Source organism: Zalophus californianus, chromosome 4 (assembly GCF_009762305.2).
Source record: "Zalophus californianus isolate mZalCal1 chromosome 4, mZalCal1.pri.v2, whole genome shotgun sequence".
In the NCBI taxonomy this organism is placed as follows: Eukaryota; Metazoa; Chordata; class Mammalia; order Carnivora; family Otariidae; genus Zalophus; species Zalophus californianus.
The window spans coordinates 38,270,096-38,297,882 of NC_045598.1; the positions used below are offsets into that span (position 1 = coordinate 38,270,096).

At 47.7% G+C, this 27,787-nt stretch overlaps 1 protein-coding gene across 7 annotated transcripts in view; it reads right to left on the reverse strand.

The window, feature by feature from the left end:
- LOC113933182 (BEN domain-containing protein 5) overlaps positions 1-27,787 on the reverse strand; it is a 1,542,215-nt gene that overhangs the window by 98,429 nt on the left and 1,415,999 nt on the right. For all 7 annotated transcript variants that reach the window (XM_027613047.2, XM_035727241.1, XM_027613040.2 and 4 more), the window contains 2 exons: positions 22,048-22,162; positions 3,688-3,799 (listed from right to left, as the gene is read on the reverse strand). In XM_027613047.2, the coding sequence (XP_027468848.1) occupies positions 3,688-3,799; positions 22,048-22,162 (227 nt within the window). The remainder of the gene's footprint in view (positions 1-3,687; positions 3,800-22,047; positions 22,163-27,787) is intronic.

The window sequence follows — 27,787 nt, forward strand, 5'->3', positions numbered from 1 at the left end:
GACCAGAGCCTGAAGTAAAAGAGGGCACAGTAATGGTGGCACCAGCATCTGGGACACTCTGAGGGAGAGCTGAAATTGGGGAGAAGTATGTGGTCTGGTTGCTCCTCTTCATCAGGGAAATCTCATTAAAACCAACTCACAGAGGCTTTGGTTTACGTCATCATTTGCTTAGCCTTTATTCTGAGCACCTGCTCAAAGCCAGGTCCCTGCTGGGCACAGGGGACTCTGAGATGCATCAGCCAGACCCTGCCTAGGGACAGTCCATCACAACTGGTAAACAAAGGCCACTCTGTCCACAGGGAGCTGTCCCAGGAGTGGGGCATAAAACACTTTATATCTAAGATCCAGTGTAGTCCTCTGGGTAGAACAGTCCCTGGTCAAGATCATCATTCTGTTTCCAAGGCCCAGAGAGGTGGCAAGGTTTAGTGAGCAAAGGTTCTAGAAAGCAGCCTTTGAAGTAAATGCCATCATTAACACAGGACAGCAGGCTCCTGTTGCCAGGTGAGAACACAGAAGGGCTCATGCCCGGCACTCACAGTGCAGGTTGGACATATCACTTTTGCTCACCTTCAAAGTCAGCATGTCTAAGCTTGTTCCCAGGCTCCTGATTTCCCATCTCAGGAAGGGCAACCACATCTACTCCGCTGTCCAGACCAAACCATGGGTGTCATTCAAAACTCCCTCCTGTCCCATCAGCCAGTCACTAAGCTGCCCATATCTCTCTCCATAATGCCTCTCCAACCCTACAGCAGCAGGCTCTACTGGTCTCCAGCCTCTAGCCGGGCACCCTCCAAATCCACCCCCTTACAGGAACCAGAGGGATCTTCCTGAAATGCAAACCTGATCCTGTCACTTCCCAGCTTAAAATCCTTCCATGCTCCCCATTGCCCTGAGAATAAAGTCCAAATTTCACCCTGTATCATAACCCCCTCTGCCCCTCTGTCTGCCCCCAGTACCGGCCACACTGAATGACTTGGCAGTCTCCTGAGGGTGCCTCCCTCTCAAGGCAGGTGCACAGAGGTCTCCTCTGCCTGGAAAGCCCTCCCTGCCCTGGGAATCTTTCATGCATCAGCTCAGGTATGGCATCCTGGGCTGGGTCCCTTCTATGGGCTCCCAGAGCCCCTGTGCCTTCCTCCACAAATGCACCAGGGATAACTGCCTGTAAAAGCCTGTCTCCACCAGGCTGTGACCTCCTTAGGGGTGGACAGCAGCCCTGATGACTCCCAGCATCCAGCACAGAACCCGAAGGAGTTCGGTGAGGAACAACAATGCTCAAGGACATAGTCCCTGTCCACCAGTGAGGGTCTGCTGATTCTCTGCTTGCTGACTCTGTCAAGCAGAAGGCCACTGGGATGGAGTGAGGCTGTGAGCCTTTAGAAACGAGGCCAGAGGCTGTCCTGGCAGTTCACGTAGCTCTGGCTTGAGTGACTGTGACGACGTACACAGCAGCAGAGGTCAGGGGGAGGAGGCATGTCAGGATATTAGGGCAGATGCCCTTGGGTACTGTAGTGTCTGCAACTGGACACAGTGACTCTTACGGTCAAATGTGACTTTGAATCCAATCCCAATAATGTTTGTTGAGGATCTGCTACATGCCAGGTACTGTGCTAGGTGCTTTCCTATAGCTTTTAAGTAGAGCTACGGAATAATTTATCATCTAAACTGGGACACTTCTAAGAGTGAAAGGGGGCACTATTAATAAACACTCTAGGACAACCGGTATAAATGGGAACTGCCCGAGGCAAGCCAAAACTTACAACCACCCTACCCACAGGTCACAGTTTGTGTGCTTCCTTGCCCCCCCGCCCCCCGTAACTCTACACACAATTTGTAAATCTATATTTATCAGTATTTACTTATTCAATGTCTATTCCCCCACAAATTGCAAGGGTTAGGGTTTTGTTCACTAGTAGGAAAAAAATCTCAATGCCTAGTATATAGAAACTACTTGATAAATACTTGTGGAAAGAAGGAAGGCAGGACTGGAGTAAAAGCCTGGGCAAGGAGAGGGGGAGTGGAGAAGAGAGAAGAGATGGAGGGAGCTGAGATCCTTGACTCCCGTGGTCAGCTTGACTCCCATGTTAGTGCTCCGTGTGCTCGGGTCTTAAAGGAGTGGACTTTCAGGAATACAGTTTAGGCAACAAGCTCAGCATCCAAGTGTGTTTACTAAAATCCAACCAGCTGATGAGCAACCTATTCATGGCACAAAAAGTGTCTAAATCTCTCTGTCCCTCAGTCTTGGCTGATCTTTGTTTCTGTAGCATGGAGGAGTGCCCAGTTGTTTGTGAGCGAATCAATGACTCCTCAGTGATGATAGCAATGGCAGGCTGAAGCCTCTTCTCTTTAGAAAACCTAACCCTTCCCCTTGGGTCCTCCTCCATGCCTCACCCCCCAGTTCTGTCCTCAGGGATTCATCCAAAACACCCCTTTTTTTTCAGGGACTCCCACTCTATCACTTCTCCTATCCTGTGTCTTTTTTTTTGTTTAATCATGCCTCATTGTCCTCTCTATGAATAACTGTTTTCTGTCTATAAACCGTATTACAGTTGGCATAACAGGATTTGCCATGTTCAATCCAATCCGGTTCAACCAATAGTTTAGTGAATTATCAGCTAGATCAGAAAAAATGTCGGGGCTATGGCAGTCAAGGGGCCATGAAATAACAGTCATAAAAGTTAGAAGAGACTCCGATGTCATCTCACTCCAGTGTCTTCCAAACAATAGAATCTCCTCTATGCACCATTTTGATAGTGTCATTTAGCTTGAAGGTGAACACTTTTAGTAAGGCAAAGTTCATAGCTCCTACATCCACTCCATTTTAGGCAGAGCTAATTGTTAAAAAGTTCTGTTTCTCTATAGACCTTACCTCCTCCTTTGGCCTCCACCCAGGAGATGTCTGTCCTGTCCTCCCTGATGGCTTTTTAGGGATAGAATGATAGTGGTCTGCTTCCTTTCTCTAACCTATGGAACCCCCATGTCGTCTCCTATTTCTTACAAAGTCTTGCCCCTATGAGCAAACGCAGTATGGAAAACCATTGTTCCCCTTCTTTCTGGACTAGCAGGCCCTCTTCTCTGGGAATAGGTTCACCACGACCACCACAGCCCACAAGTCCAGCCATGTGGTTCCAGTGTGCTGTCCTGTCCTTACAAATCCTTGCCTATGGGGCCAGAGTTGACTTGCCCAGAGGTGGCATATCCCCCAGGCTAGGCCAGTCACAGTCTTTTGGAACTGGAACTAGAAAATGAGAGTGTATCACTCTCCAGGGATGGAGCCAACAGATGTGACACTTGGCACCATGTCTCCTACAGGTGGAGGAGGCCAGTCTACAGTCTTTAGTTATATGAGATACACTGGTACTCTCGTAATAAATTCTCTATTTTGCTTAAACTAGTTCAAATTGTATTTCTCTTGCTTATAGCCAAAGAATCCTGTGAATCTGCTTCACTGTATTTCCTTTATCCCACAAGACCTCCTGAACCCAACTGAACAAGATATTTGTGAGAGGTGGGGGAAGGTATTTGGGTCTATCCAATTTAAACATAAGACCAGCAGGCCTCATATATCCATCCTGGTTTTGACCCTGCACTCCTAATTTGTAGCTTCTACTGGAATTTCCCAGTACAATATTGCCCTTTCCCAGATTAAGCCATAAAACCAGCAGGTGCTGAAGGGGTTTGGTTACTCACTGGGTCATTGTACATCTGGATGATGAGCTGTTTCACTCCGTGCAGGGTAGGGTGGGCCCACGGAGAGGGATCCAGCCAGTGACGGTTCAGGTCAAACCCCATCAGAGAGCACCTAGGTAGTACCCGGAGTCAGAGTCAGTATGAACAGGACAAGCCAAACTTGTCACTTATCAAAATACAGCTAGGAGGAGGAGCAGTCCCTGTCTTACCTACCTAGCATTTATTTTTTGCAAGAAACAGTTCTAAACATTTTACATATATTAATTCACTCAATGCTTTCAACAAAACCCTATGAAGTCACTACTATTACAATTCCTATTTTATATAAGAAGAAGTTGAATCACAGAGAGGTTCAAATGTTTCTGTGGAGGAGTCTGACTTCAGTATCCATGCTCTGAGACCACATACACATGTATATCTCTCATACAGGGCAGTAGAAAAAAGTGCTCAGGCTGAAGCCACTGGTGTCCATATTATTCCTCTCTGTCTCGCACCCACAGCTAATCCATTGTCTCTACCTTCAAAATGTATTCAGAGCCCAGCACCCTTTTATCAGCTCCACTGATATCACCTTGAGCTCAGATGAAGGTCCTGAGTATTTTAACAGTCTCTTACCTGGTTTATTTCCACCCTGGTATCCTCCCAGCCCACCTCTCATCCCATCTTCTTCCCCACCCCCATTTTCCACATAGCATCCAGGGTGATCCTCTAAAACACAAGTCAGATGATGTCCTTTTTACGCTCACATAGTCCCTGTTAGATGCAGAGTAAAACCCCTTACAAGCTACAAGTCCCCATGTGGTCCTTCCCTGCTAACTTCTCTGACCTCAGCTCCTACCACCATCCCTCTCGCTTCTTCTGTGCCAGATGCTGGACTCCTCATTGTTCCTCCAACACACTAGGTGCATCCTGCCCTCTTATCTTTTCCTCCAGTCTGGGAGTCAGGCAGATCAGAGTTCATAACCACTGTCTGATCCCTCCTAATGTAGTAGGCATTTACCCATTTTCTTTGGAGAATGCCCAACATCTAACCCTGTGATTAGAGGGGACAGTGTTGGGGAGAGTTTACTCCTCCATCATTACAGATGATGAGACTATGGGGGTGCCTTTTCTCTCACCACAGAAGACAGATGGGCCAGATGCTCCCTCTTTGTGATCTGCCAGCCACAGCAACAGAAAACCAGACTCAGGCAATAGTCACTTCCCTCCAGGCCTTAAAGTTGGACTAGGTGATATGAGGTTGGGAGTCAGGTGTACAGCCGTGCTACCATTGAGCAGGGGTAGTTATCCCTGCCAACAGCCAATTTGCCCTCCATAGCTATTCTGTTAATTGTTTGTTTTCCAAATATGGCCCTTCCTATAAATTCCCTTTTTGCTTCAGTGGCTGGAGTTAGTCCTTGTTTCTTTAACAGAAAGCATCACTAACCATATAGCTCTGTAGGCTAATTTATATTAAACCCCAGTGGCTGGTCACCATGCAGATGGAACCATTGGTCTGGGTGCTATGCCCACAGAGCTCTTTGAGCTTCTACTGAGCATCTAAAAATTTGGAATGGAACGCTATTGTTAACAACAGGACTTAATCACAAATGTCCGTAACTTTAGAGATGGTTAGCTTACCTACCTCTCCTCCGCCTTCAATTAAGAATGCCCTAAGCAATGCCTTAGCCAAGTCACCAGCTTGCTCCATCATACTTCTATGATCTGGTACTCACCACCTCCCCAGGCAGCTTATCTCATTCTTGGACAGCTCTGCTAGAAAACTCTTCCTTCTCTTTAGCTGAAATTTGTCTTCCCAGTGACTTCCTGCACTAGTCTCATCTTTGCCTCATAGAGTCACACAGAACCATAAGGCTATGTTGTGAAGACCAGGAGCTTTGGAAGTCACAGTTAGGTTTAAGTTTTGATTGGTGACCTTTTTAAATTTCTTTTTTTAAAAACTCCTTTGGGGGCACCTGGGTGGCTCAGTCATTAAGCATCTGCCTTCGGCTCAGGTCATGGTCCCGGGGTCCTGGGATCGAGCCCCGCATCAGGCTCATTGCTCCATGGGGAGCCTGCTTCTCCCTCTCCCACTCCCTCTGCTTGTGTTCCCTCTCTCTGTGTGTCTCTCTCTGTCAAATAAATAAACAAAATCTTTAAAAAAAACCAAAACCCTCTGGGCTTCTGTTTTATCATATGTATAATGAGGATAACAACCTTGACTTTCTGTATTGTGAACATGAACTACTAATGGCCCAGCAGAATCCTCAGAACAGAATGAATATTGAGTAAATGGCAGCCAGTGATGACAGTGGCAGTGGTGGGGATTGTGGTATTGTTGAAATTGTCTAAATCTAAATATCACCTCCTCCAGGAAGGCTTGCTGACTTACTCTCTGCAAATGTGGGATAGGTGCTTTCCCTCTGCTCCCACGGCATCCACTGCTCCCCCTGCCCCACACTGCCCATCAGAGTGACTACAGAACAAGATATAGTAATTATTGAGTCTGTCTTCCCCACTGAACCATGAATTCCTCAAGGGTGTGGATGATGTCTTATTCATGTTTGTATTCTTGTGCTTGACAAAGAGTCTGGACTATGGTAGACATTGAGGAATTAGTTGTTGATTGAATATTTCATTCTTTCCCAAGAATTTTCCATTCCAATCTCATATGATATAGTTCTTACAACCGTCTAGGCACACAGGTGGATTCCATTTTTCAAGTGGGAGCACTGAAGGCCAGAGAAGGTAAGCCATTCCTTCAAGGTCACCTACCTGGTACTCCATAGGGCCCAGACTACAATCCAGGTGAATTGGCCCTGGGGCCCTGGTCTTCCCATTTGGCCATTCTGCTTCCAGGAAGTCTCTTTCATTCAAAAAAGTGAGATTCAAAACTTAAGAGAAAGATCCTGAAAGGTCAACACCTTGATCCAGCCTGTTGATGAAAATAGTGTGGCTGGTGACTCAAAGGCCACTCAATCCTCAAAGAATCCTGGCGTTCCTTAGAAGCTAAAACATTGGTGAGACTCTTCAGTGAGTAGCACCTATGCTGGGTACTTTTTGAGCTGATTTTTTAGAGAACACTTCTAATGGTAACAGTCTATCAGTAGGTGGGTATTTACTAAAGAAAAACCTTAGTAAAGATGCAGGAGCCCTGCCTGGCTAGGGACCAGGGGACAGGCCTCTAACGTCTATATCATCTTGAGACAGTCACTTCCCCTCCCTGGGCTCCATGCTCTTCTTTGTAAAACGAGAGGGTTATACTTCACTCAGGATGGTCTCTGCCAGCTCACTCATTATACGTTGTTGGGTGTTCTTTGTTTTTTTACTTTTTAAGTCTCTATTCTAATTCCAGTTAGTTAACGTATTAGTGTCAGGTGTACAACATAGTGATTCAACACTTCCATATATCACCCGGTGCTCCTCATGACAAGTGCCCTCCTTAGTCCCCTTCCCCCCACCTGCCTGCCCTCTTGTTCTCTATAGATAAGAGTCTGTTTCTTGGTTTGTCTCTCTCTCTTTTTCCCCTTTGCTTGTTTGTTTTGTTTCTTAAGTTCTACATATAAGTGATGTCATATGGTATTTGTCTTTCTCCAACTGACTTATTTCACTTGGCATTATACTCTCTAACTCCATCCATGTTGTTGCAAACGGCAAGATTTCATTCTTTTTTATGGCTGAGTAATATTCCATTGTATAAATATACACCACATCTTCTTTATCCATCTATCCATCAGTGGACGTGCGACCTGCTTCCATATCTTGGCTATTGTGAATAATGCTGCTATAAATATCATTATACGATTTTAAAGCATCACTAATTGGGATTTATCCCCAAAGTTAGGGACTTGGAGGAAGCACACATTTCCGATAAAGTTAAAATACCGATATTCTAGGGAAAGGATTGACAGTTTTAAAAAGAAACACCAAAAAGTTAAGAGTTACTAGTATCTTAATGTTAATTGCATGCATTTTTCAACGTTTGATATTTTCATGAGACCCAATCTTTGCCTCTAGGAGTTCTCAAGTTGCTCTGAACTTTGAAGAAGGGATGGGAATTTGCCAAAGTCAAGGCCTCAGAGAGCAGGCAGGGGTGTGCAAAGTTCAGCGAAGTGAGAATTGTTGGAAGTTACACATATTTTTAACAGGCCACTAGTGTATTATGTTTGTGTCCCTAATTAGGCTAGAAGCACCAGGAAGGCAGGGCTGATGCATTTTCTTGTTAGTGGTTTCAGGACCCAAATCATCTGCCTAAAGACAGAGAAATAGACAAGGTGACCTCCAGATGCCAGGTTCTCATACTATGATTGCCAGTTTGGAGTCATTGAGTATGAAATCCCGGGTCTCTGCTCTGGGTCTCTGTCTCCTTGGTGCTCTTCTATTCTGTTATTTATTTTTGAGATGAAATCTCTGTTTGAGCTCAAAGTCAGGACCCATGTTCTGACATGAATGGAACTCTTTATGGTAACAATGAGACACAATATTTGACATTAGGATCATTCTAGAAAATCCAATTTTATGGAAGTCAAATTTATAGGTAACTACATAATATATACTTTCATTCTCTTGAATTGGAGATACTCTTGACTATCTTTTGTTTCTTCTTCCAAACTGCGAGCCCAATGGGGGCAGGGATTGTGTTTGTGTCACCTTGTGCCACCCCCCCAACTTATCTACTACAGACCCAGGTGCAGAGAAGGTTCATTATATCTACTGAATCAATGAGTGAATGAACAAGTGTATGAACAAATACCCTGAATATGTGCGAACAAATACCCTGAATATGTGCAAACAAAGTTTAGGTAATTCCTTGAAGACATTTTTTGAAAAGTATTTAAGTACCTGTTACATGTTAGACATTTTCACAATAGCCAGATAAGGTAGGTATTATTAATCCTCATTTTAGGGTGCCTGGGTGGGTCAGTCAGTTAAGTGTCTGTCCTTGGCTCAGGTCATGATCCTAGGGTCCTGGGATCCGAGTCCTGCATTGGGCTTCCTGCTCAGTGGGGAGTCTGCTTCTCCCTCTGCCACTCTCCCCTGCTCATGATCTCTCTCTCTCTCAAATAAATAAATATTTTAAAAAATCCTCATTTTATAAATGAGCAAATAAAATCCAAGAGAGATTTGACTTTAGAACATCACTTGACAACTACTAGGATATAGATCAGGGATTTGAACCAAGATCTTATCAATGCCAGGATGGTCTCCAGTGATTTTTTTGAGGCTGTGGCATCTATGAAAGAGACCCTCAGCTACTCCTGTCTGCTCTTCCTTTACTGGTCTCTTCCTCCTCTGCAAAATGGCAGAGATACAATGGCTCCAGAGAACATTATTCAAATGGCAAGTAAATAGCTCCATCTTGTGAAGGGCATCATGCCCATCCTTGTTGCAATAATGGCAGTTAGAATGAGAGCAATGATTTTAATTTCCCTCCTTATGATTTCCTTTTCATCTCTTCTAAAGGATAAAGAAAGAGACAGCTTGGTGACTTCAGATCAATCTCATCTGAGCACTGTGGGGCTGTGTGCTTCTGGAAGGGTGGCATTGACAGGCAGAGATGTATGAGGCACACATGCAATTGTCTCTCAAACGCAGCAGTTTTTCAGCATTACCAATGAGCTAGATTGGATTAAGTATATTTGCACCAAAAGCAAAATAAATATTGCTTTATTTAATGCCACTAAAAGTTGGGATTCAATTGCCCTTGGCCTGAAGTACCTTCTAGCTCTATTGATTGGCCAGTGTCAGAATGCCAGACAGTCTGTCATCAATAGCTTCTGCAAAATGCTTAGCAGGTGGGGTGGGCTCTACTATGGTGGAGATGGAGGATGGCGGGCAGTGTCCTTTGTCCCAAACATAAGGGATAATTACAACACATCTGCTCCACATCACCACTCCCAGAAATATTTAAAGCATTTCCCTCACATTCCCTCTTAGGCTATCACAACAAGGATGCAACCTGGGCGGTAAAGGCAAAGAGGAGAATGGGTAAGAACATAGTGGGCTGCCTGGGTGGCTCAGTCGGCTGAGCGTCTGGCTCTTGGTTTCCACTCAAGTCATGAATTCGTGGGTTTTGAGATTGAGCCCCGCTTCGGGCTCCATGCTCAGTGAGTGAGATTCTCACTCTCCCTCTACCCCTCCCGCTCGTGCTCTCTCTCCCTCTGAAATAAATTAAGTGAAACCTAAAAAAGAAAAAAAGACAAGACCATAGGTTCTAAGTCAGAAGGACTTGAGTTTGAGTCCCAGATCTACCACTGAGTAGTTTTGTGACCTTGGATAAATTCATGGGTTTTGTTCAAAGACCTGAAAGCACCAGGAGGGCAGAAACTGAATCTATTTCATTTGCCATTGAGTTTTCTGTCAGACATACAGCCAGCTCTCCATTAGACTGTATAAATAGAGGCTCAGAAAGCTTAAGTAATTTGTCTGTAGCCCAGCAAGGACAAGTGAGAGAAGCAAGACTTGAACCCACTCTGCTAGCTCTAAAGCCCATGTTCTTAGTCATCACTATTCTCTTAGCAGTCCTGGGAGTCAGGTCAGCATCCAATTGAGAGGACTCATGTGAGGTGAGGGTTGTATGTAACACCCTTAAGTTTTAAATGGGGAAGCTGAGGGGCGCCTGGGTGGCTCAGTTGATTAAGCATCTGACTTTGGCTCAGGTCATGGTCTCAGGGTCCTGGAATCAAGCCCTGCATCAGGCTCCCCTCTATGTGGGGAGTCTGCTTGTCCCTCTGTCCCTTCCCCTGCTCGTTCTCTCTCTCTCTCTCTCTCTCTCAGATAAATGAATAAAATCTTAAAAAAAATAAATGGGGAAACTGGGTTTCAAATGGGGACTAACACGTAAAGTACCTTCATGCAAATTGACAAAATGTGCCCCCCTCCAAGCTAGAAACAGGTGCCCCTTCTGAGTGGGTGATGTACGCTTGCTCTGGCTAGATGTGGGGTTGGGGGCAGTCACAGCCAGCCTGGCCCCTTGACCAGGAGCCTGTACTGCATGTACATGTGAGGAGGCCCCTTGACCAGGAGCCTGTACTGCATGTACGTGTGAGGAGGCCCTGGATATTCCCAAGGCCCATAGCAGAGCTAAGATGAGGTAGAACTTCCCACCTCCAAGGGTCAGCAAGATCTTGACCCTGGAATGGTGGCCTGGAATGGTGGCCTTTCTGGCAAGGTGGTGGGGTTGGGGGAAGGGAGTACTCAGACCATGCCTAGAAAAGGGATCATCTTTAACCTTGAAATTCCTGGGTCCTTTCTCCCAGAACTTATGGCTAGTGGACAAGAAGTTTTGTTGGAGTGCCTTTTCCCTTCCCACGGAGAGCATGTGCTCTGGGGTTTCAGTCTCCTTCCATCCTGTCTCCTGCCTGGCAGCAACATCAGGCTTGGTGGGAGGGTGGGATTTCCAAATGGTGACTTAGGACAATTCTGAGAAGCACCAACCGAAAGGACCCAAGATTTCATAAAACCCAATTCCCACATCTCAGAGACAGGGAAATGGAGGCCAAGGTCACATAGCTATGTAAGAGTAGCATTGGAAGTTCATTCCAGGACCAAGAGATTATTTTCCCTCAGTAACAACACTGACAAGGAGTAAAAAAGAACCATTTAACAAGGCCCAAGGGGGAACATTTTCTAAAGGAGTGCACTGGCCCTTGGGTCTAGGAATCATCTTTTTCAACTTCTTAAGTGAGAAAGGGCAAAGGAAACACAAAAGAGAAGAAAAGTCCTTTAGGTCCTCACAAGCTCTGGGAGCCAGTGAGACCCCTGCCCACATTGTCTAAGCCTGAAAAGTCACTTAGATGGCAGTGTGGACTCTGAGCCACACTGTCTGGATAAGATCTTGGCGTTGGCCCCATCTTAACTGTGTGGCCTCTCTGTACCTCAGCCCTCATCTGGGCAATGTGGATCTTGCTTACCTCAGAGGGTTGTTTTAAGGATTAAATGAGATCAGTCATGGAAAATGTTGGGGAGACACTGCCTAGTTTGAGATCACGGCTACACATATGTTAACTGGTGTTACAGTTTGATCTTGGTAGGACAGTCAGGGTCTTCCACAAACTGGTCCCCACTTATTCCTCCAGCTTATTCAACCATGTCCCTAATCTGTATACCACACAAGGCTCATACGTGTTACATCCTATGAACTAATTGCAAAAAGGTGTCCCCTCCTGTGGGCTGACGTAATCCCTCCAAGTCCCAAGGCTGATCAGGCCTGGGCTGCATGCCAGCCTCCACCTGCCTTTAAGGCTGGTGCCTTTGTGCAGTGAGTGAACCTACACTGCGGTCTCTAGCTCTGACCATGCACAACGGCCATGTCAGACCACTTGCCATTCCCCAAGGCTCAGGTGGCAAGGCTGAGGCTAGGCACTGGGGCTCCAAGGCAGCTCCCTGGTTTTGACTCCTGGATTTCCTACTATCGCAGGACCTTGGGCAAGTTATTTAACCATTCAGTGTGCATCAAGTTCCTTGTCTGTAATATGAGGATAATACAAGAACCTACAGCACAGGTTCATGGGGTTGTTAGGAGGAAGCTCCCATTTCAACCCCAACAGGGACTCTTAGTGTCCAGCAATAAGAGAATGGCTCTTCCTCTCGATCCCCTTGTTTCCTCTTCCCAGAGGGAGGCGGTGAAACTGTTCTGATTGGTCCACTTAAGAAAAGGGGCAGAGCCTGTTGGCCCAGCCCCTCCAGGCATGACTTGCTGAGATCTGTGACCCCCCTGGGAGGGTCCATTCTGGCCTCCTCCTGTCATGTGCTGTGCCTTCTGAGAGGCAACTCACTTCCTTCTTGGCTTGGGGCTGGTGGCAAAGTTGAACTTTGGGGTGAAGTAGAAGGAGGCCAATTTTAGCCACAGAGATAAAGCATGCCTCCCAAATCCTGCTTTTACCAATAATCAAGCTAATTTCGACCCCTACTTTTCTGATCCCTCTACCTTCTAAACTGGTGGGAGTAGCGGGGGGAGTGGGAGCAGGCATATGATGAGTTCCATCTTCAGTGGAAATAATATGTAAAAACACTTACAACAGGGCCTGCCTGGTAGCTTGCATAAGTTCAATTAATGTTTGTATTGTTATCAACACTGTTGTTGTCTAACATCATTCCTTTGTTTTAGAACGCCCCGCCTGCCAATCTCTTCCCCTGGCTAACTCCTCCTCATCCCTCAAGGCTCGTCTCACACAACACCTCCTTCTTGAGGGCAAGCACAGGTCAAAGCCCACCTCAGTTCCCCAGTGCCAGTACCAAGTGTGTGTTGTGTGAAGGCCTGACGGAAAGAAGTGGTGGTTGGGGAGGAGGGAGGAAGAGGATTAAAGAAGAGGGAGAAGAAATGGTTGAGTTGAAAGACTTCTGAAGCAGAGGCAGACTGCCAGCAAAGGCACAGGTGTGAGCAAGAGTGGGCCGGTTTAGGGCCCTCCAAAGGGCCCAGGAAGGCGAGAAGAGCGGATGGAGGGTGTTAGGGCAGGAGCAAGGTGGGCAGTGGGAGATGAACCTGAGAAGGAAGTTCCTGGACACTGCGCATGCTTGAATACCAGGCTACAGAGGTTAGGTTCTTGCTGATGGCCAACAGGGAGCCACGGGAGGATTTTACACAGAGAACTAACACTCTTCAAGCAGTGGTTTAGGAACTAAGACCAGAAATGACAAAAGTTCTTGATTCTATTGTTTTGCTCCCCCAGACTCCCCAGCCACTCATTCTGGGTTACGGTCTCCTCAGAGGCCTGTCTTCGCTGTAGAATCAATTATTAAAATCAACTTGCTATCAACTCTAACTTTGAAATGCTATTCAGCTGCTTGCAGGGACAGAGATGGGGGGCTGCCTCCACAGACATCTAGCCATCTGGCCTTTTCTGTGGAACCTGGCTGCGAAGCTCATTTGAATAATTGGTTTTGGCGGTGTGCACTTGTGGGTTAGACACCTGATTACACTGCCAGCCCCAGTGCCCTTTCAGCCTCCTTAGAAACATCGCTCAGGTTACATAAAGCAGGAGAGGGCTTCTGGGAGGTGAGGCTGTCTGGCCCCCGTTGTCACTTGCACTTCATTTTGACTAACCATAGGCTCGCTCACTGTGTGACCTTGAGCAAGTTACTTAGCCTCTCTGTGGCTCGGTTTCTTCTTTGTTCAAAGAGAGAGAGTGATTCCTACCCTGTCTACATGCCACAGGCTTCTTGTAAGGCTCTAGGGAAAGCCAGGGGAGTTGTGACTTAGCAGAAATACAAGTGGAAACAAGTAGGTTGAGGAGAGCTCAATGTCAGAAAGCAACACGTGTGCAGGCTGTATCAGGAGAGGTACGCCCCCAGAATGTCGGGGAGAAATGTGTGTGCAGGCTGCCTCAGAAGTATGTCCCCAGAATTAGGCCTGGGATCGTCCCTTCCTACTCCTGCTCCACTAGTTGCTCTATGAACTTAAGGGACTTTGCTAATCTATCTATGCCTCAGTTTCCTCATCTGTAAAATGAGAATCATGATAGAGATGTTCTGAGGATTAAGTGGAACAATATGTGCAGAATGCCTCGAATGGTGGTGGGCCCCGAGGTTCCATAGATGTCAACTATTCACCACCACCTTGTCACCTTCATCATCATCATCATAACTGTTCAGTCCTGGACACTAGGCCTCGAAGACAATGACAAACATCTGGAGCATGTTCAGACGACAGCAGGAAGGACGGGCAGGGGAATGGATGTCAGATTGCATGTGAAAAGGTACAAGACTCTGGGGGATGTCCAGCCTGGGGGAAAGGAGATGGTAATGGCTGGACTGGAGAGGGGGGAAGTGAGGGGACACACGGTCTTCAGACAGCTAAAGAGCTACCACGTAAAAGACAGACTAAAACAGAATAATCCTTCGGGGGTAAAGCAGAAGGGATGGGCTGGCAGGCTTAGCCTGAATCCCAACCCTCTCTAACAGTCCAAGCTGGTAGCTTGGTGATGCTTTAGAAGGGCGGGAGCCACCCAGGCCTGGAGCTGGACAAGCTGAGGGGGGCCTGGCTATTACTCTGGGAGACTACTGAGGGCATCCCGGCCCTGGGTGGAGCGCTGGACCGGAGGTCTCAGCTCACCTCCTATTCCAAGGCTGACGGCGCTGTGACAGAGACCCCGGGGACAGGGAGTGTGGCCAGGATGGGGAAGGAGGCACAGTGAGAAGAGGGTGGCAGACCTCTTGGTGAGGTGATCCTTGCAATGGGTCTTTGGTTTCCATTTCTAGCATGATGAAAAGTGCAGTTTTTACACCGTCAAAGAACAAAGAGAATACTGACATGCATTTTACATTTTCTGTAGCTAATTGTATGTTCTATTCCATTTTGGAAAGTTTTTTTTTTTAAGATTTTATTTATTTATTTGAGAGAGAGAGAATGGGAGATAGAGAGCACAAGAGGGAAGAGTGTCAGAGGGAGAAGCAGACTCCCTGCTCAGCAGGGAGCCCGATGTGGGACTCGATCCCGGGACTCCAGGATCATGACCTGAGCCGAAGGCAGTCGCTTAACCAACTGAGCCACCCAGGCGCCCCTCATTTTGGAAAGTTTAAAATGTTTCCTCCTTTGGATGTCAGGATGGGTAAGGTCAGCCAGTTATGATGCCTGTCTGTGTGTGTGTGCGTGTGTGTGTGCGCGCGTGGTGTGCGTGCATGTGTGTGTGTGTGTGTGTGTGTGTGTGTGTGTGTGTGTGTGTGTGTGTATGTGTTGGAAATACCTTGCCTGGTATCAGCCTCTGCTGTGCTTAATGACATTTTGCTGTGCCAATCTCCTTTTTACTGTCTGTGTGTCTGGTGAATTCCTATATGTCTTCCATCTTTCAAGAACACTCCCTCATCACTGCCAGTCAGAGGGAGGCACTGCCTGATTTCAGGACACCATGCTGCTGGAGGCGAAGTCTGTAGGAGGCTAGGGTCAGCTTGCCCAGATTCATAAACCTGCTCTGACCCTTCCTGCTGGGGGGCCCACGGCAAGTTCCTTTCTGCCTCTGTACCCCAACTTCCTTCTGTATTTAAAATGGAGCTATAGAAATAGACTCATCAATACAGAGAACAAATTGGTGGTTGATGGCATAGGGGATGGGCGAAATAGGTGAAGGGGATTGAGGGGAGCAAAATTCCAGTTGTAAAATAAACAAGTCCTGGAGATGAAAAGTGCAGCATCGGGAATATAGTTAATAATTTGTAATAACGTACGCAGACAGACGGTGACTACACTTACACCGAACGCCGAGTAATATATAGAATTGTCGAATCACTGTGTAGTCCACCTGAAACTGATATAATATTGTATATCAACTACACTCAATACAATCGCATAAAATTCTTTCTCCAGTTTTTGACGACTTTTTAAAAATTTCCTTGTGAATTAACTTTAGCTGTCCTTTAGTTTTCTCATAAGTTATTCAAGATTTTCTTATGGATTTCAGTAATTCCTCATATACTGATTAAATATTTTCCTACTGTGTTCTTTAGTTCCAGTGTATTCAGTTTTATGACATAAAAATGTTTAGCATGAGAAAGATGGGCTCTAGCACTGCCTCCATCCCAGGGCTGTTGCTAGTGTTAAATGAAATGCTCTATCTAATGCATAGTTAGTTGGCACTTAGACATTAGCACTATTAGCTAGGCCTCTGTGGCATCACATGCGCACCCCTCTAATACAAACATGGCTTTTTATTGGCAAAGGCAGCCTCTGATTTCCATCTGCTTCCCTAAGGCCCAGCGCAGGGCCTGACACTCAGCAGGCCCTCAATAAACCTTAGTTAAATTGGATTTACTGCACCAGAGCTTCCTTGGCTACGTGAGGATCACCAGGGCCAGGAGACACGATGTGGTGCGGGTCCACTGACAGGAGGGCCATGCATTTCCACCGCGGGGGCTGGGGTGCCATGCTATAAAGCTGGATCATTTCTGTGCCACCCCGAGGGGTCTGTGGCTCTCCCCCACCTCCACGCTCCCAAGAAGCACTGAGGTTTTCTGAAGATGAGAAATTTCATAGCATCCTGCTATCTTTTGGGTAACTGCGTATTTTATGATGACTAATAGGCAATTACTATGGTAATATTGCAATTCAGCATGTGTGAGGTTTGGGAAATGAGAAATTATGGGTAACTACTTTGGACTCATTTCTATGGTAACAAAAAGTAATTGTCATTAAATACCAGTTATACTGAGGCTGTACCTGGTAATTATAGATTTTTATGCCCAGAAACATAAATAAAACCAATAAATTTATTCAAAGGTCTATGACTGTTTACTTATATGTGGCTCTATGGAATATACAATGACAAGCGCCTAATTAAGAAATGCAAACCCAACACAGAGTTTCATATTGTCATATGGAGATGGAGAGTCTGTTTTTCAAATGCAAGGCAACTCGTGCATTACACATGCTCGGAAGGAATCAATCACAGTGGGGTACAGCGAGGGGTGGGGCTGTCTGCTCTGCCGAGGGAGTGATGGGGAGGAGGAGGCGGCTGAGACAGCACGTGTGGGCAGCCACGTCTGATGCAAGACACTGAGAACTGCCAACCCACCGACGCGACTGTAGACCAACTCAGCCCACCCCCCCCGACCCCCAGTGGCCTTCCGACTGGGAGCTGCCTTGCAGCTTCTTGGCTCTGTAATACCTGAAGTTACAGGATTCATCCCTCAAGACCTCTAGGCCGCAGATCCCCCGGAACCCTCCGAAGATGCTCACATGGCATCAGTAGGGGTACCATTCTTATTATTTTTTTATTGTGGTAGAATACACATAACATACAACTTACCATCTTAATCATTTCTAAGTGTACAATTCAGTGGTATTATGTACATTCCTAATGCCATGCTATCATCACCACTGTCCATCTCCAAAACCCTTTTTATATTGTCAACCTGAAACTCTGTACCCACTAAACCGTGACTCCCCATTCCCCCTTCCCTTTAGCCCTTGGTAACCATCATTCTACTTTCTGTGATTTTGACCATTCTAAGAACTTCATATAAGTGGAATCATACAGCATTTGTCTTTTTGTGACTGGCTTAGTTCACATGGTATAATGTCGGCAAGTTCACCCATGGTGTAGCCGTACCATTTTGATAGAGCCTCTCCCCAGTGCTACTACTAAATGGCAGAAGATGACTTCCACCTCATTTTCCTCTTCCAAGAGGGGAGGAGGGAAACTGAGGCCAGGGGAGAGGAGTGTCTCGCCCAAGGACAAGAAAGCTCAGGAAGGTGGGGAACGCTAGAGTGCCGTTCTCTGCTTCCAGCTCCAGCTGGTGAGACAAAGGCCGTGTCTGGGGATGCAGAGAGTCCCTGGATATACCATGTGACTTCGAACCCGGCTCTTCACCTTCACAGCCTCAGTTTCCCCTTTGCTCAAAATAATATAATAGAAACTGACTTTCCTTTCTCAAAGAGTTGTTGTAAAGATCAAATGTGGTTTGTAAGTGACTTTAAACGTGTAATGTCCATACAGTAACAACACGTGGCTGTGCACCCAGAGCCTGCTAAATCATAGTGGCAGCCAATCGTGGTAGCCATGCCACACCAGGGTAAGATGGAGACAAGCGGGCTTAGGAGGCCACGTAGGTGCAAGTAAAGTGTTGGGAGGGGAGGCATGCGGCCAGGGCTCCTCCACACCAGAGACTATAGCTCCAAGCCACGGCACTGTTACTAAACCCCGCTGCCGACTTTATTTATCGCCCCCCCCCCCGAAAATACCGATCAGAGGCCCATTCCGTGCTGGGCGCTCTGCCGGGCTTGGGGGACAGGGGTGGACAACGTCCTGACTTCATGGAGTCTGCTGTCTAGAGATGGAGGTGGTCCTTAAACAGTCACATGAATACCCGCACGATTACCAACTGGGGCAAGGGCTAGGCAAGGGTGCTGCCAGTGCCCAGAGAGGCCTGAGTTGGCATTAAGCCTCAGACTGAGCTGAAAAGAGGCCCGCGTCGTTGGGGTGGAGTGAGTGAGGCAGAGCGTGCGGCTGCCCGGCGTCACTATCCCATGCCATAGCATCATTGCGGCCCACTGTGATGTCATTTCAGGCATGCCGCGGGCTCCCGGGGAGCATGCTGGCGCGCCTGTAACCAGCCAAGGCCCTCCTGACTCCTTCCGGAGGCCAGCATCCAGGCGCAGACCCGGGAGTCAGGTTAGCAAATGCTCCTGCCTTCCGCACAAAAAGCATGATCTGTCATGCCGCAGAGGCCATCAGCTGCGCTTAAATGCTATTTTACTATAAATTCCAGAGTATAGGTACTTGTCTTATTAAATACAAGTTCTGTGTGATTAAACCTGGGAAATCTCCTGCCTTTCCTTCCCAGATTGGAATACAGGTCTCTTTAATGTAGAAGAAGGAATGGGGCGGGGGGGGGAGGGGTGGGCAGGAGGAGCAGCAGGTCCCTGGCCGTGAGGGCAGGCCTGTGTCTCATTCTTCACGCAGGGTCTGGCATGTCTGGGGTAGGCCTGCTTCCCGGGCTGCTCCTCACAGGCTACACGATCTAAGGCAGATTATTTCACTTCTCTGAGGCTTGAGAGACTGCACATCCTGAGGGGCTGTTAGGAGGGAAAGAGAGCAGGAGAGAGGTGGCGACCTGGCGGTCTGTGTTCCAACCTGTTTCCAGCAATGCGATGCGTTCCTCTGAGGTCCGGCGCTGTTCACTGCCCCAGAATTCTGACAACTTTCCTTCCCTCCCTCCCCAAATCCCTTCCTTGCTTCCTTTGCTCCTCCCTCCCGCCCTCCCACCTTTCCTTCGGTCCTCAAGCTAGCTGGAGTAGATTTTCATTATTTGCAAGCAGAGAAATCTCAGTGAACACCCTCCTTCGCAAACTTGTGTGGGGATGAAATGAGATAAGCGTATGAGTGCTTGACACGGCACTGGGCGGGCAAGCAGAATTCTTGGAGCGGTGTTTTCCAAAATGAGTTTAATACCACTGAGGGCTAGGGGAGGGTGTAGGGGGAAACAAGCTCTACAGGAAAAGGGTTCCTTGACTCATCTTTGGGAAATACCGGGTACTATGTTCCCCTCTTGAGATTCCCATTGATTAGCATATTCAGAACTGAAAGATCTTATTGTGAAAGAACACATTTAATTTTGCTTAACTCTGTGTTTCCCAAACTCCCTCAAACTCCCAACTCCTTTCTCCCCTACAATGCCTAGGCAAGTCCCTCCGGGATGGGACACGCTGCTGTAGTCAGGCAGGGCTGGCCTGGAGCACCTCTAAGGCACCTTGAAGCCCTCAATCCTGAGACTTTATTATTATTTTTCACCTTCTCCAAATCTTTAGTAGTGAATTCTCCTGATTGATAGACTCTATGTTGCAACTCAGAGCTGTTTTAGCAACAGGATTAATGCCTGTGGTTAGAGATTTGCTCCAGCTCTTATAACGAGAAACACATATTCTCACTAGGAAAACGTTGGGGGTTTAAACTTCAATAGAGAACCACTTCTGAGGGTTGGAGCTCTTTTACCCTTAAATCCCCAAATCGGACAATCTGGAGCTTGAAGACATACAGAAAGCGTCTAGTTCCCCATCACCACCCCAGGGGCCATTGGAAGCCCAGAGAGGGGAGACATTTTGGTCAAGGTCACAGACTTCTTTCCCATTTGCCACCCCTGGACAGCAGATGATGACATAAATAAGTCTGTAGAGTGGACAGCATTGACCTCTTTCTCACCATTGCCACTCTTGTAATTAAACAGAAATGTTAACATAAAGAAATGGTCTTTCCACCACCGTTACTGCGAACAGTGTGCTCTGTCCAGGGAAGGTGGACAGGCATTGCTCTCAGGCCTGCAGCAAGCCATAAAACCTGCCAGCGCTAATGAACCATTGCTTGAGCCAATTAAGAGAGGAAGCAAAACTGTCTTTAATTAAGGCATCATGCATCCCATGGGCTCTCTCTAACTTATACCCAGAGGTATTGGGAAGCCCCTCTGGACCCAGTTGCCATGCTTTTGGAAAGCAGGAAACCAACTCTGTTTAAAAGGGACCTGGCCGGGTATTGAACAATCTGGGTTCTGATCTGAGCTGTACCTCTGACCTTGGGTAAATCCCATCTCATGGGTAGCCTTAGTTTCTTTATCAATGAAGTCATCCCTTTCCTTCACTCATGTTCATCAAATAGTTTTTGAGCATCTACTGTAGGCTGATCCCTGCTGCCAGGCACCATGGACACAAGGACCATGAAGTCTCAGTCCCTGCTCTCTGCTGGCTTGAAGGCCAGTGGAGTCCATGCAATGGGATAAGTCTTGTTCAATAACCAGGCCTGTGGGTGCTTAGAGGAAGGAAGTAACTAATTCTGTTTGGGGGTTTGGGGAATGCTTTCCAGAACAGGAGACATGAGCTGTGGTATGAAGAAGGGTTAATAAGATAAGGAAGGGATAGCAGGTTCTGGGCAGAGGGCAGCCTTGAGGAAGGTTAGGAATCAGGGACCAACAGGACATGTCTAGGGAGCTAGGCTTTGCTTAGAGTGGCTATTAGAGTGGAGAGTGGGGGGTGAGGCAGAATGGTGGACAGATAGGCACCAGGTCAGACAGAGCCTCTCATGCAAAAGCTGCAAGGCTGAATGTTACTTTGAAAGTTGTGGGACTAATCTGCTCTAAAGATACGTAATGTGCACAGTGAAATTAGACAACTAGTCAGTGTTTCACTGGCTGTGTGACTTGAGGCGAGTCTGTTGCCTCAACTGTCAAGTAAGAGTAATCACACTATCTCAAAGGATTCAATGTTCTATTGGCAGATGATCCACCGGGCAGTGAAATTTTAGACTATAAATTATGGTGCTCAGCCAGAAGAAAGAGAGTTCAAGGTCTGAGAGCATGAGCGCATGTGAGGCGAACTTGTATGCCCACATCAGAGAGAAATGCTGCTCAGATGACCTGGGATGCCACTCTCCTTCATTAATTTTCTCCAAAAAGAAACACAGAATCAAAATAGTCATTGCTATCACCCCCATAGGATATTCTGAAAGCACATTTGTCTCCACCATTTCTTTTGATTCTCACCAGCGCCCTGTCAGGTATGTGATCATTGCCTTCATTAGGAAACTGATGCTCAGTTTCTCGAAACCGTTTAAAAGGGACCTGGCCGGGTATTGAACAATCTGCGTTCTGATCTGAGCTGTAGCCTTTCCAGTAGCCGGAAAGTGAATTCCCCAAGGTTACATGGAAGTGAGTGTCCAAAATGATTCTAGCTCCCCTGATTCCTGGCCCAGCAAGCTGATCAGAAAATCCCAGTAAGTTACCTCAGGTGGCTATGCATGAAACATCCAAGGATCATTAGCCACATTCTCAAAAACCAGGGTAGAAACTTCCTCTAATGAACTCATGGGTAAGATGAAAATTCTTTCTCAAAAATGTATCCCCTTTTTCTCCTTGCTTCCATCCCACCATCCCAGCTTCCAAGCATTCTCCCCTGCCCCTCACCTGTAATTGCCCAGGTAGACTCCATCAGGGTTGAGCATTGGTGCAATCTTGAAGACCAGGTGTTCCCGTAGGACACGGGCAATAGGGTGCTGGCTTATGAGGAAGTCAATGATCCCTAGGGAAGGAGAAGAATCTGGGTTAACCTCAAAGTGTTTCAAGAAGGAGGGAGTGCATTTTCTTCAGCTTGGAAGCAGTAAGAGCTCCAAGGGTGATTTTTGGCCTATGTTGTCAACCACTGTGGGTATATGGTTATGGATTAGTGTTGCCTGGGGAATTTTACAACTATATCTCTGTTTCCAAGAGACAGTTCAAGACATAATGTTGAAGCCCATGGGCAGATGAAAGAGCATGTGTCCTGCTGCAAAGCACCGCGCAGGCGTCTAAGAAAAGAGCATTTGAGTTGTGCCTTGGAGGGCCCGGATTTTGACAGACAGAGATGGGGGAGAGGCAGGATAACTCCGAACAATGAATTAAGAGATATTCTCTAATGTCTCAGTGTTGACATTGGATTGGACAATTATGGGGTCAGGGACTCAGGGATCTAAACCTTCCTGTTGTTGGTGGTCACACCAGAAGACAGAGAGGAGGAGGAATTTGGTTAAAGTCACATGAGGAGAGGGAGGTTTCTTTGATATCCCAACTCTGCCCCTTTCCCCACTTTGAGGACCCGCTGTTCGCAGACTCTGGGTCTGGCTGTCCTTGCTGCTTCTCCCTGGCACTAACAATTGCCTCCAGGTCACCAAATTTAGAAAAGCTGAATTCTCCATGATTCTCCTCCCACAATCAGGCAGTCAGTCCCCAGATCTCTTCCTTGAATCTAGCAGATCTGCCCTGTATCTCCATCCCTTTGCTGCACATCTATTCTAGGCCACCACCACATCTGGACTGAATGACTGCGACCACTTTTGGAACGTGTCCTCATCGGTACAGCCAAAGTCATTTTCCTAAAGTGCAAATCTGAGCCTGCCCTCGTTGGCTTCCTTCTGGTGATAGACTGCATACCTTGACAGGAGCGGGGGTGAGGAAACAAACAACCCAAGTCCTCACCCTTCCCTTTCCTTCTCCACATTTCTTAACTCCTTCTTCAGAGACCTGGAAAACAATAGGCAAAATGGAGCTCTGGCATTCCATGAAATAACTGTAATGCTGGAAGGCGGTAGGAGGATGCACAACCCTCCCAGAGTGTAGAAGGGAACTCCTTTCCTGCTGGGGAGAGAAGGAAAGGCATCAAGGAGAAAGAAGCTTTTGAGCTGGGCCCTGGAAGATAAGCATGTTTTGACAGACAGACAGGAGGAAGCAGCAGGTTAACTACGAACAATCCATGGGCCAGTGGCAGCACTTAGCTCCTGGAATGATAAATGGCTCCACAGTACATCCCAAAGCTGCTGTGACCAGTGAGGGACATCTCAGGGTTTTCATTAGGCCAGGGCTCAGAATCCATTGGCAGCCGAAAGCCAGTTGGACATCATCTACTTCTCGACCGACACGGCAGTAGACCAGATGCCCTAATTTATTTGTTGGTCTTCATATTAAAGCTGCAGTTTGCCAGTAAACAGTCAGGGTAATGATGCCAGGTGCCCTTGTTAGGGGCTAATAATTGCTTAATCTGTCCACTAATTGACCCCAGCTCCCGGAGCAGCCCTCCATCAAGGAACCAGCCTGCGCTCAGGGCCTGGCCACGCTGCCTCAGAGAATGACAGAGAATGGCTTCTGGAAATGGAGTAGCTCATTGTGATCCATCCTCCTTCACAGATGAGCAGATTAATTGGGCTGCCAATTAGGCAGCTAATAAAAGGATGAGAGAAGACAAAGCCAGGACAGAAGCTGCAGCCATCCAGAGCTCCCTCTCCCATAGTGAGTGTGGGGCAAGGAGAGGAGAGGTTTTAGACTCATCTCTCAGCTAGAGGTCAGATACAGCTCAACAGGAATCATTCCCCTCGATCAGGAAATTGGGAGGAGAGCCTTTGCTTTTGTGAGTGTATGTGAGGGGGTGGCAAGTGGAGAGGAATATGAGGAGAAATGTTGGAGAAAGCAAGAGTGGAGAGGAAATGCCGCCCCTGGTCAAAGGCCAAAAGCATCGCATGGACTGAGGAAGCAGAAGGACTTGGGCACCTACATTCGGACCCTAACTGGTTATTAGCTGGAGAAGCTACTGGCTTTCTCTGCCCAGTTTCCTCATCTTGATACAGGAGTAATAATAACCAATCTGGAAGACTGCCATGTGACTGGGGTTAGAACACCTGTACTTGAACTGCCTGACACAGCACCTGGAAAATGTCATGTGCTTTAATCAACTCACTGAGATCGAAGATTGAGAGGCATTGAGGGTAGAAAAAGCAGAATGGAATTTGGAACTGGGGGTCCTGGTCTGTGAGGTTTGCTAGCAATGAGACTTGGGAACAAGGATGCTGAATTGAAGAAGCCAACAAACCAGCCGTCTGAGAACTTGGGTTTTAGTTGTGGCTCAGTTACTGTGTGCGCTTTAGAAAGGCTCCAGCCTACACTCATCTTTAAAGTTAGAAGAAAGAAGTCAGTAATTCCCAAGGACACATTCCACACTGGCAGTCTGGGATTCCATCCTTTCATTCCTCTCCCCCAGAGTAGAAGGATCCTCATCTATCAAGTGAGGAGAATAATCTCCCTCCTGTAGGGAGACACAATCAACCTCCTTAGATCAGTCTCTGTTCTTTGGTAAACAAGTTTGCTGGGTCCTTTCTTTTGAATTGATTTAATCAGGAAGATGGAAGAAAGCAGGACAATGGGAAGACTGGAGGCTTGAGAGGCTGGGGGAGAGGAAGGAAAAGTGGTAGATGATCAGAAATTATAGCCGGGCCACAGAGATCGTTGCCCTGGGCTGACCTTGGCCTGGTCAGGATGAACCTCACCAGGCAACCCCAAATAGCTATTCATAGTTATTTCTTCTAGTGTACTTGGTTCAGGGCAGGGTACACGGCAGGTGCTTAATAAATGCCCATTGGTAGACTGGCCCCAGGCATTCATTTGACTTTGACAGAGTATAGGGTCAGCTGAACTGAAAATCACTCATTCCATAAACATTCACAGGGCCAGGTCCGCACCATAAGCCTGGCACTGCAAGATACAGAAGGGGTTTCTGCCCTAGAATATGCACAGTGAGAAAGCAACTCCCATTGTAGTGATGGGCTCAGGTGGGAACAGCCGGGGAGCCCTGAGAACACAGAGGGCCTGGGAAGGGGCTGTGGAGAATGGAGTTGTGAAGGATGAGTAGAGTGAGCCAGATGAAGGGGTGCCAGGAGAAGGCGTTCCGGGGAATCCTACACAAAGGCTGTAAGGTGAGGGAGAAGGAGGCCCATTTGCCAATGAAGAGCTCTTCAATTTAGGGCATGGCTTCGTGATTAAAGGCACAGACTCTGAAACTGGACTATCTGGGTTTGAGTAGCCGTGTGGCCTAACCTCTCAGGTGCTCAGTTCCACATCAGTTAAGAAGGAAAGAAGAAAATTGCCGTGGAGGTTGTTGTGAGGATCTCTGTAAGTTAGTAGAAGCAAAGTGTCTGGCCCATAGGAAATGGACGTGTGTGTTGTCTGAACCTTTGCTCCCATTTGGTTTGGCTGAAGGTGTGGGGATGAGAGGATGTTGAGAGAGAAAGAGAAGAGGTAAACGGGGACTTGCCAGTCCAGCTGAAGGATATGAAGGGCACAGGAGACCACTGCCAAGTACAGGGGCAGACCTGGGCTTCCCCACTGCAGCATGGAATGTGGTTTGGGAGGAAGGAAAAGCAGAGGGCTCGGAGTCCTGAAGGTGGACAGGGTGGAGGTCAGGGGCAGAGCTAGCAGAGAACCAGCGAACATAGAGTCTTGCAGTCAGGAACCAGGGTCTGACATGGTGCTGATCTGCAGTGACCAAGGCCCAGAAAGTCTCGAGGATGTGGCAGGTGCAGGGGAAGCAGTGTGGATAGATGGTGACATGGATGATGACATTATTTGTCTACCATCCCCAAGAGCATCACCATTCTTCGCTGACATTACACAATCCTGGGGAAAGCTGATCCCCAAATGGTGGAGATTAAGTTTTGGTTCCCTGGCAGAATGGGACCTCAAAATGGGAAGTAAGTTCAGTTACAGAGAAGTCGGGAAAGTTACATTTCCTGTGCCCTGGGGGTTTGGGGATTGGCGCTTGCATCTGCTGTTCAAGTCTTTCTTTCCCTCCAGACTGCGAGCTCCAGGCAGGCAAGGACAGGTCTACCTCTTGGCCACTATCTTGCCAGCATGTAGCTCAGTGCCGGGCGCAGGGAACATCCTCAGTAGATATGTGTGACATGAATGGATAAAGACAGACCCGTGATGTGCACTGTATGTTCTTTAGCTGGGTTGACCTGTAGTTCCCTTGGCTCCATGTACAGGTAGAAAAACAAAGGGTGCTGATTTCATTTGCTGAACGTCTCACAGGGGCCCAGATGGGATTCTGATCCAGTTCTCCTGGCTTCAAAGTGGTGCCCTTTCCATTAAGGCAATATGGAAGAGTCAGGAGTCTATTTGCATGTGATTTGTAGAATGATTTGCATATACGCCTGCAGGATTTTCTCTCTAGAGAGTTCTGTGTAAGGTTTATTGTTGTTGCCTCTAAGAGGCAATATGTTGCAGTGGGAGGAGCTCAGGCTTCAAGTGAGACAGTTGGGGGTCTCTGCGGGACCCAGAGTGTGGGTCACATGAAAGCAGCCACTCCAGGCCTTCCCCTGACCAGGTCCCTGTCTGCCCTGAGCTCAGTCCAAGGGCCTCCAATTATGGAGTCACAGGGAGTCTGGCCCTGAAGAACCTGAGGCTCACAGTCTTCGTTCTTACCCTGCCACCCCCAACCCTGCCCATTTCACAGATGTGAAAGAAGTGAAAAGCCCATGACCCCTCACCCCCACCCCAGTGGGTCTGGTGTTGCACTTATAATGTGAGGCTGTAAGGGATAGAGAGATAGAGAGAGAGAGAGAGGAGAAGAGGGAGACTAGGGGAGGGATAGAGGTGGGAGGAAGACAGTGGGGGAGGGGAGGGGGAAAGGATCAAATGTCACCACTTCACTGTAGGAAACATTAGGTTGTGCTTGGTCCCGGTGGCTGTGAGTGCATGGTGTGTGTATGTGTGTGTGTAGGCGTGTGTGTCTCTCCCCTCTCCTCCTCTTATCACCCCAGGGTAACCCCGAGGAGTGAGCTCCATAGTCTGAGCCCCGGAGGGCTCCATGGCCCATGGCAGCAAGGCTCACTTAATCCTCATAGCATCCCCTTGAGGACCATATTGCTGCCCCCGTTTTGCAGGTAAAGAAACAGAGGCTCCAAGAGGTGGGAACTTGCCAAAGGTTGAGGCCAGGAGGTGGAGGTGGTAGGACTTACACTCAGGCCTGCCCAAGTCCAAGGCCTTGGCTCTGCCCACTTCCCCATGCTGCCCTCCAAAGGGTGGCGTGCCTCGCCCATACTCGCATGCATAAATATGGGTTTGATTGAGTCAATTATGAAGGCTCCTCAGAGGACAAGTGTTCTGCCAATGGCACTTTTTGGTGAGAGTTGTCCCAACAATCCCAGGAAGCTTCAGTGAAAGAACATTCACTCGACCAGAAATCAGACACCTGAGGTCCAGTCCTGGCCAAACCTCTGACTTGCAATCCGGTCTTCCTGGTGCAGAAACGAGGAGGGCTCCGCTAACGGCTCCCTCAGGAAAATAGCAAGGAAGGAGGTGGGCGGGGGCACACAGCACAGAAGCTACACACCTGGGTTTGGGA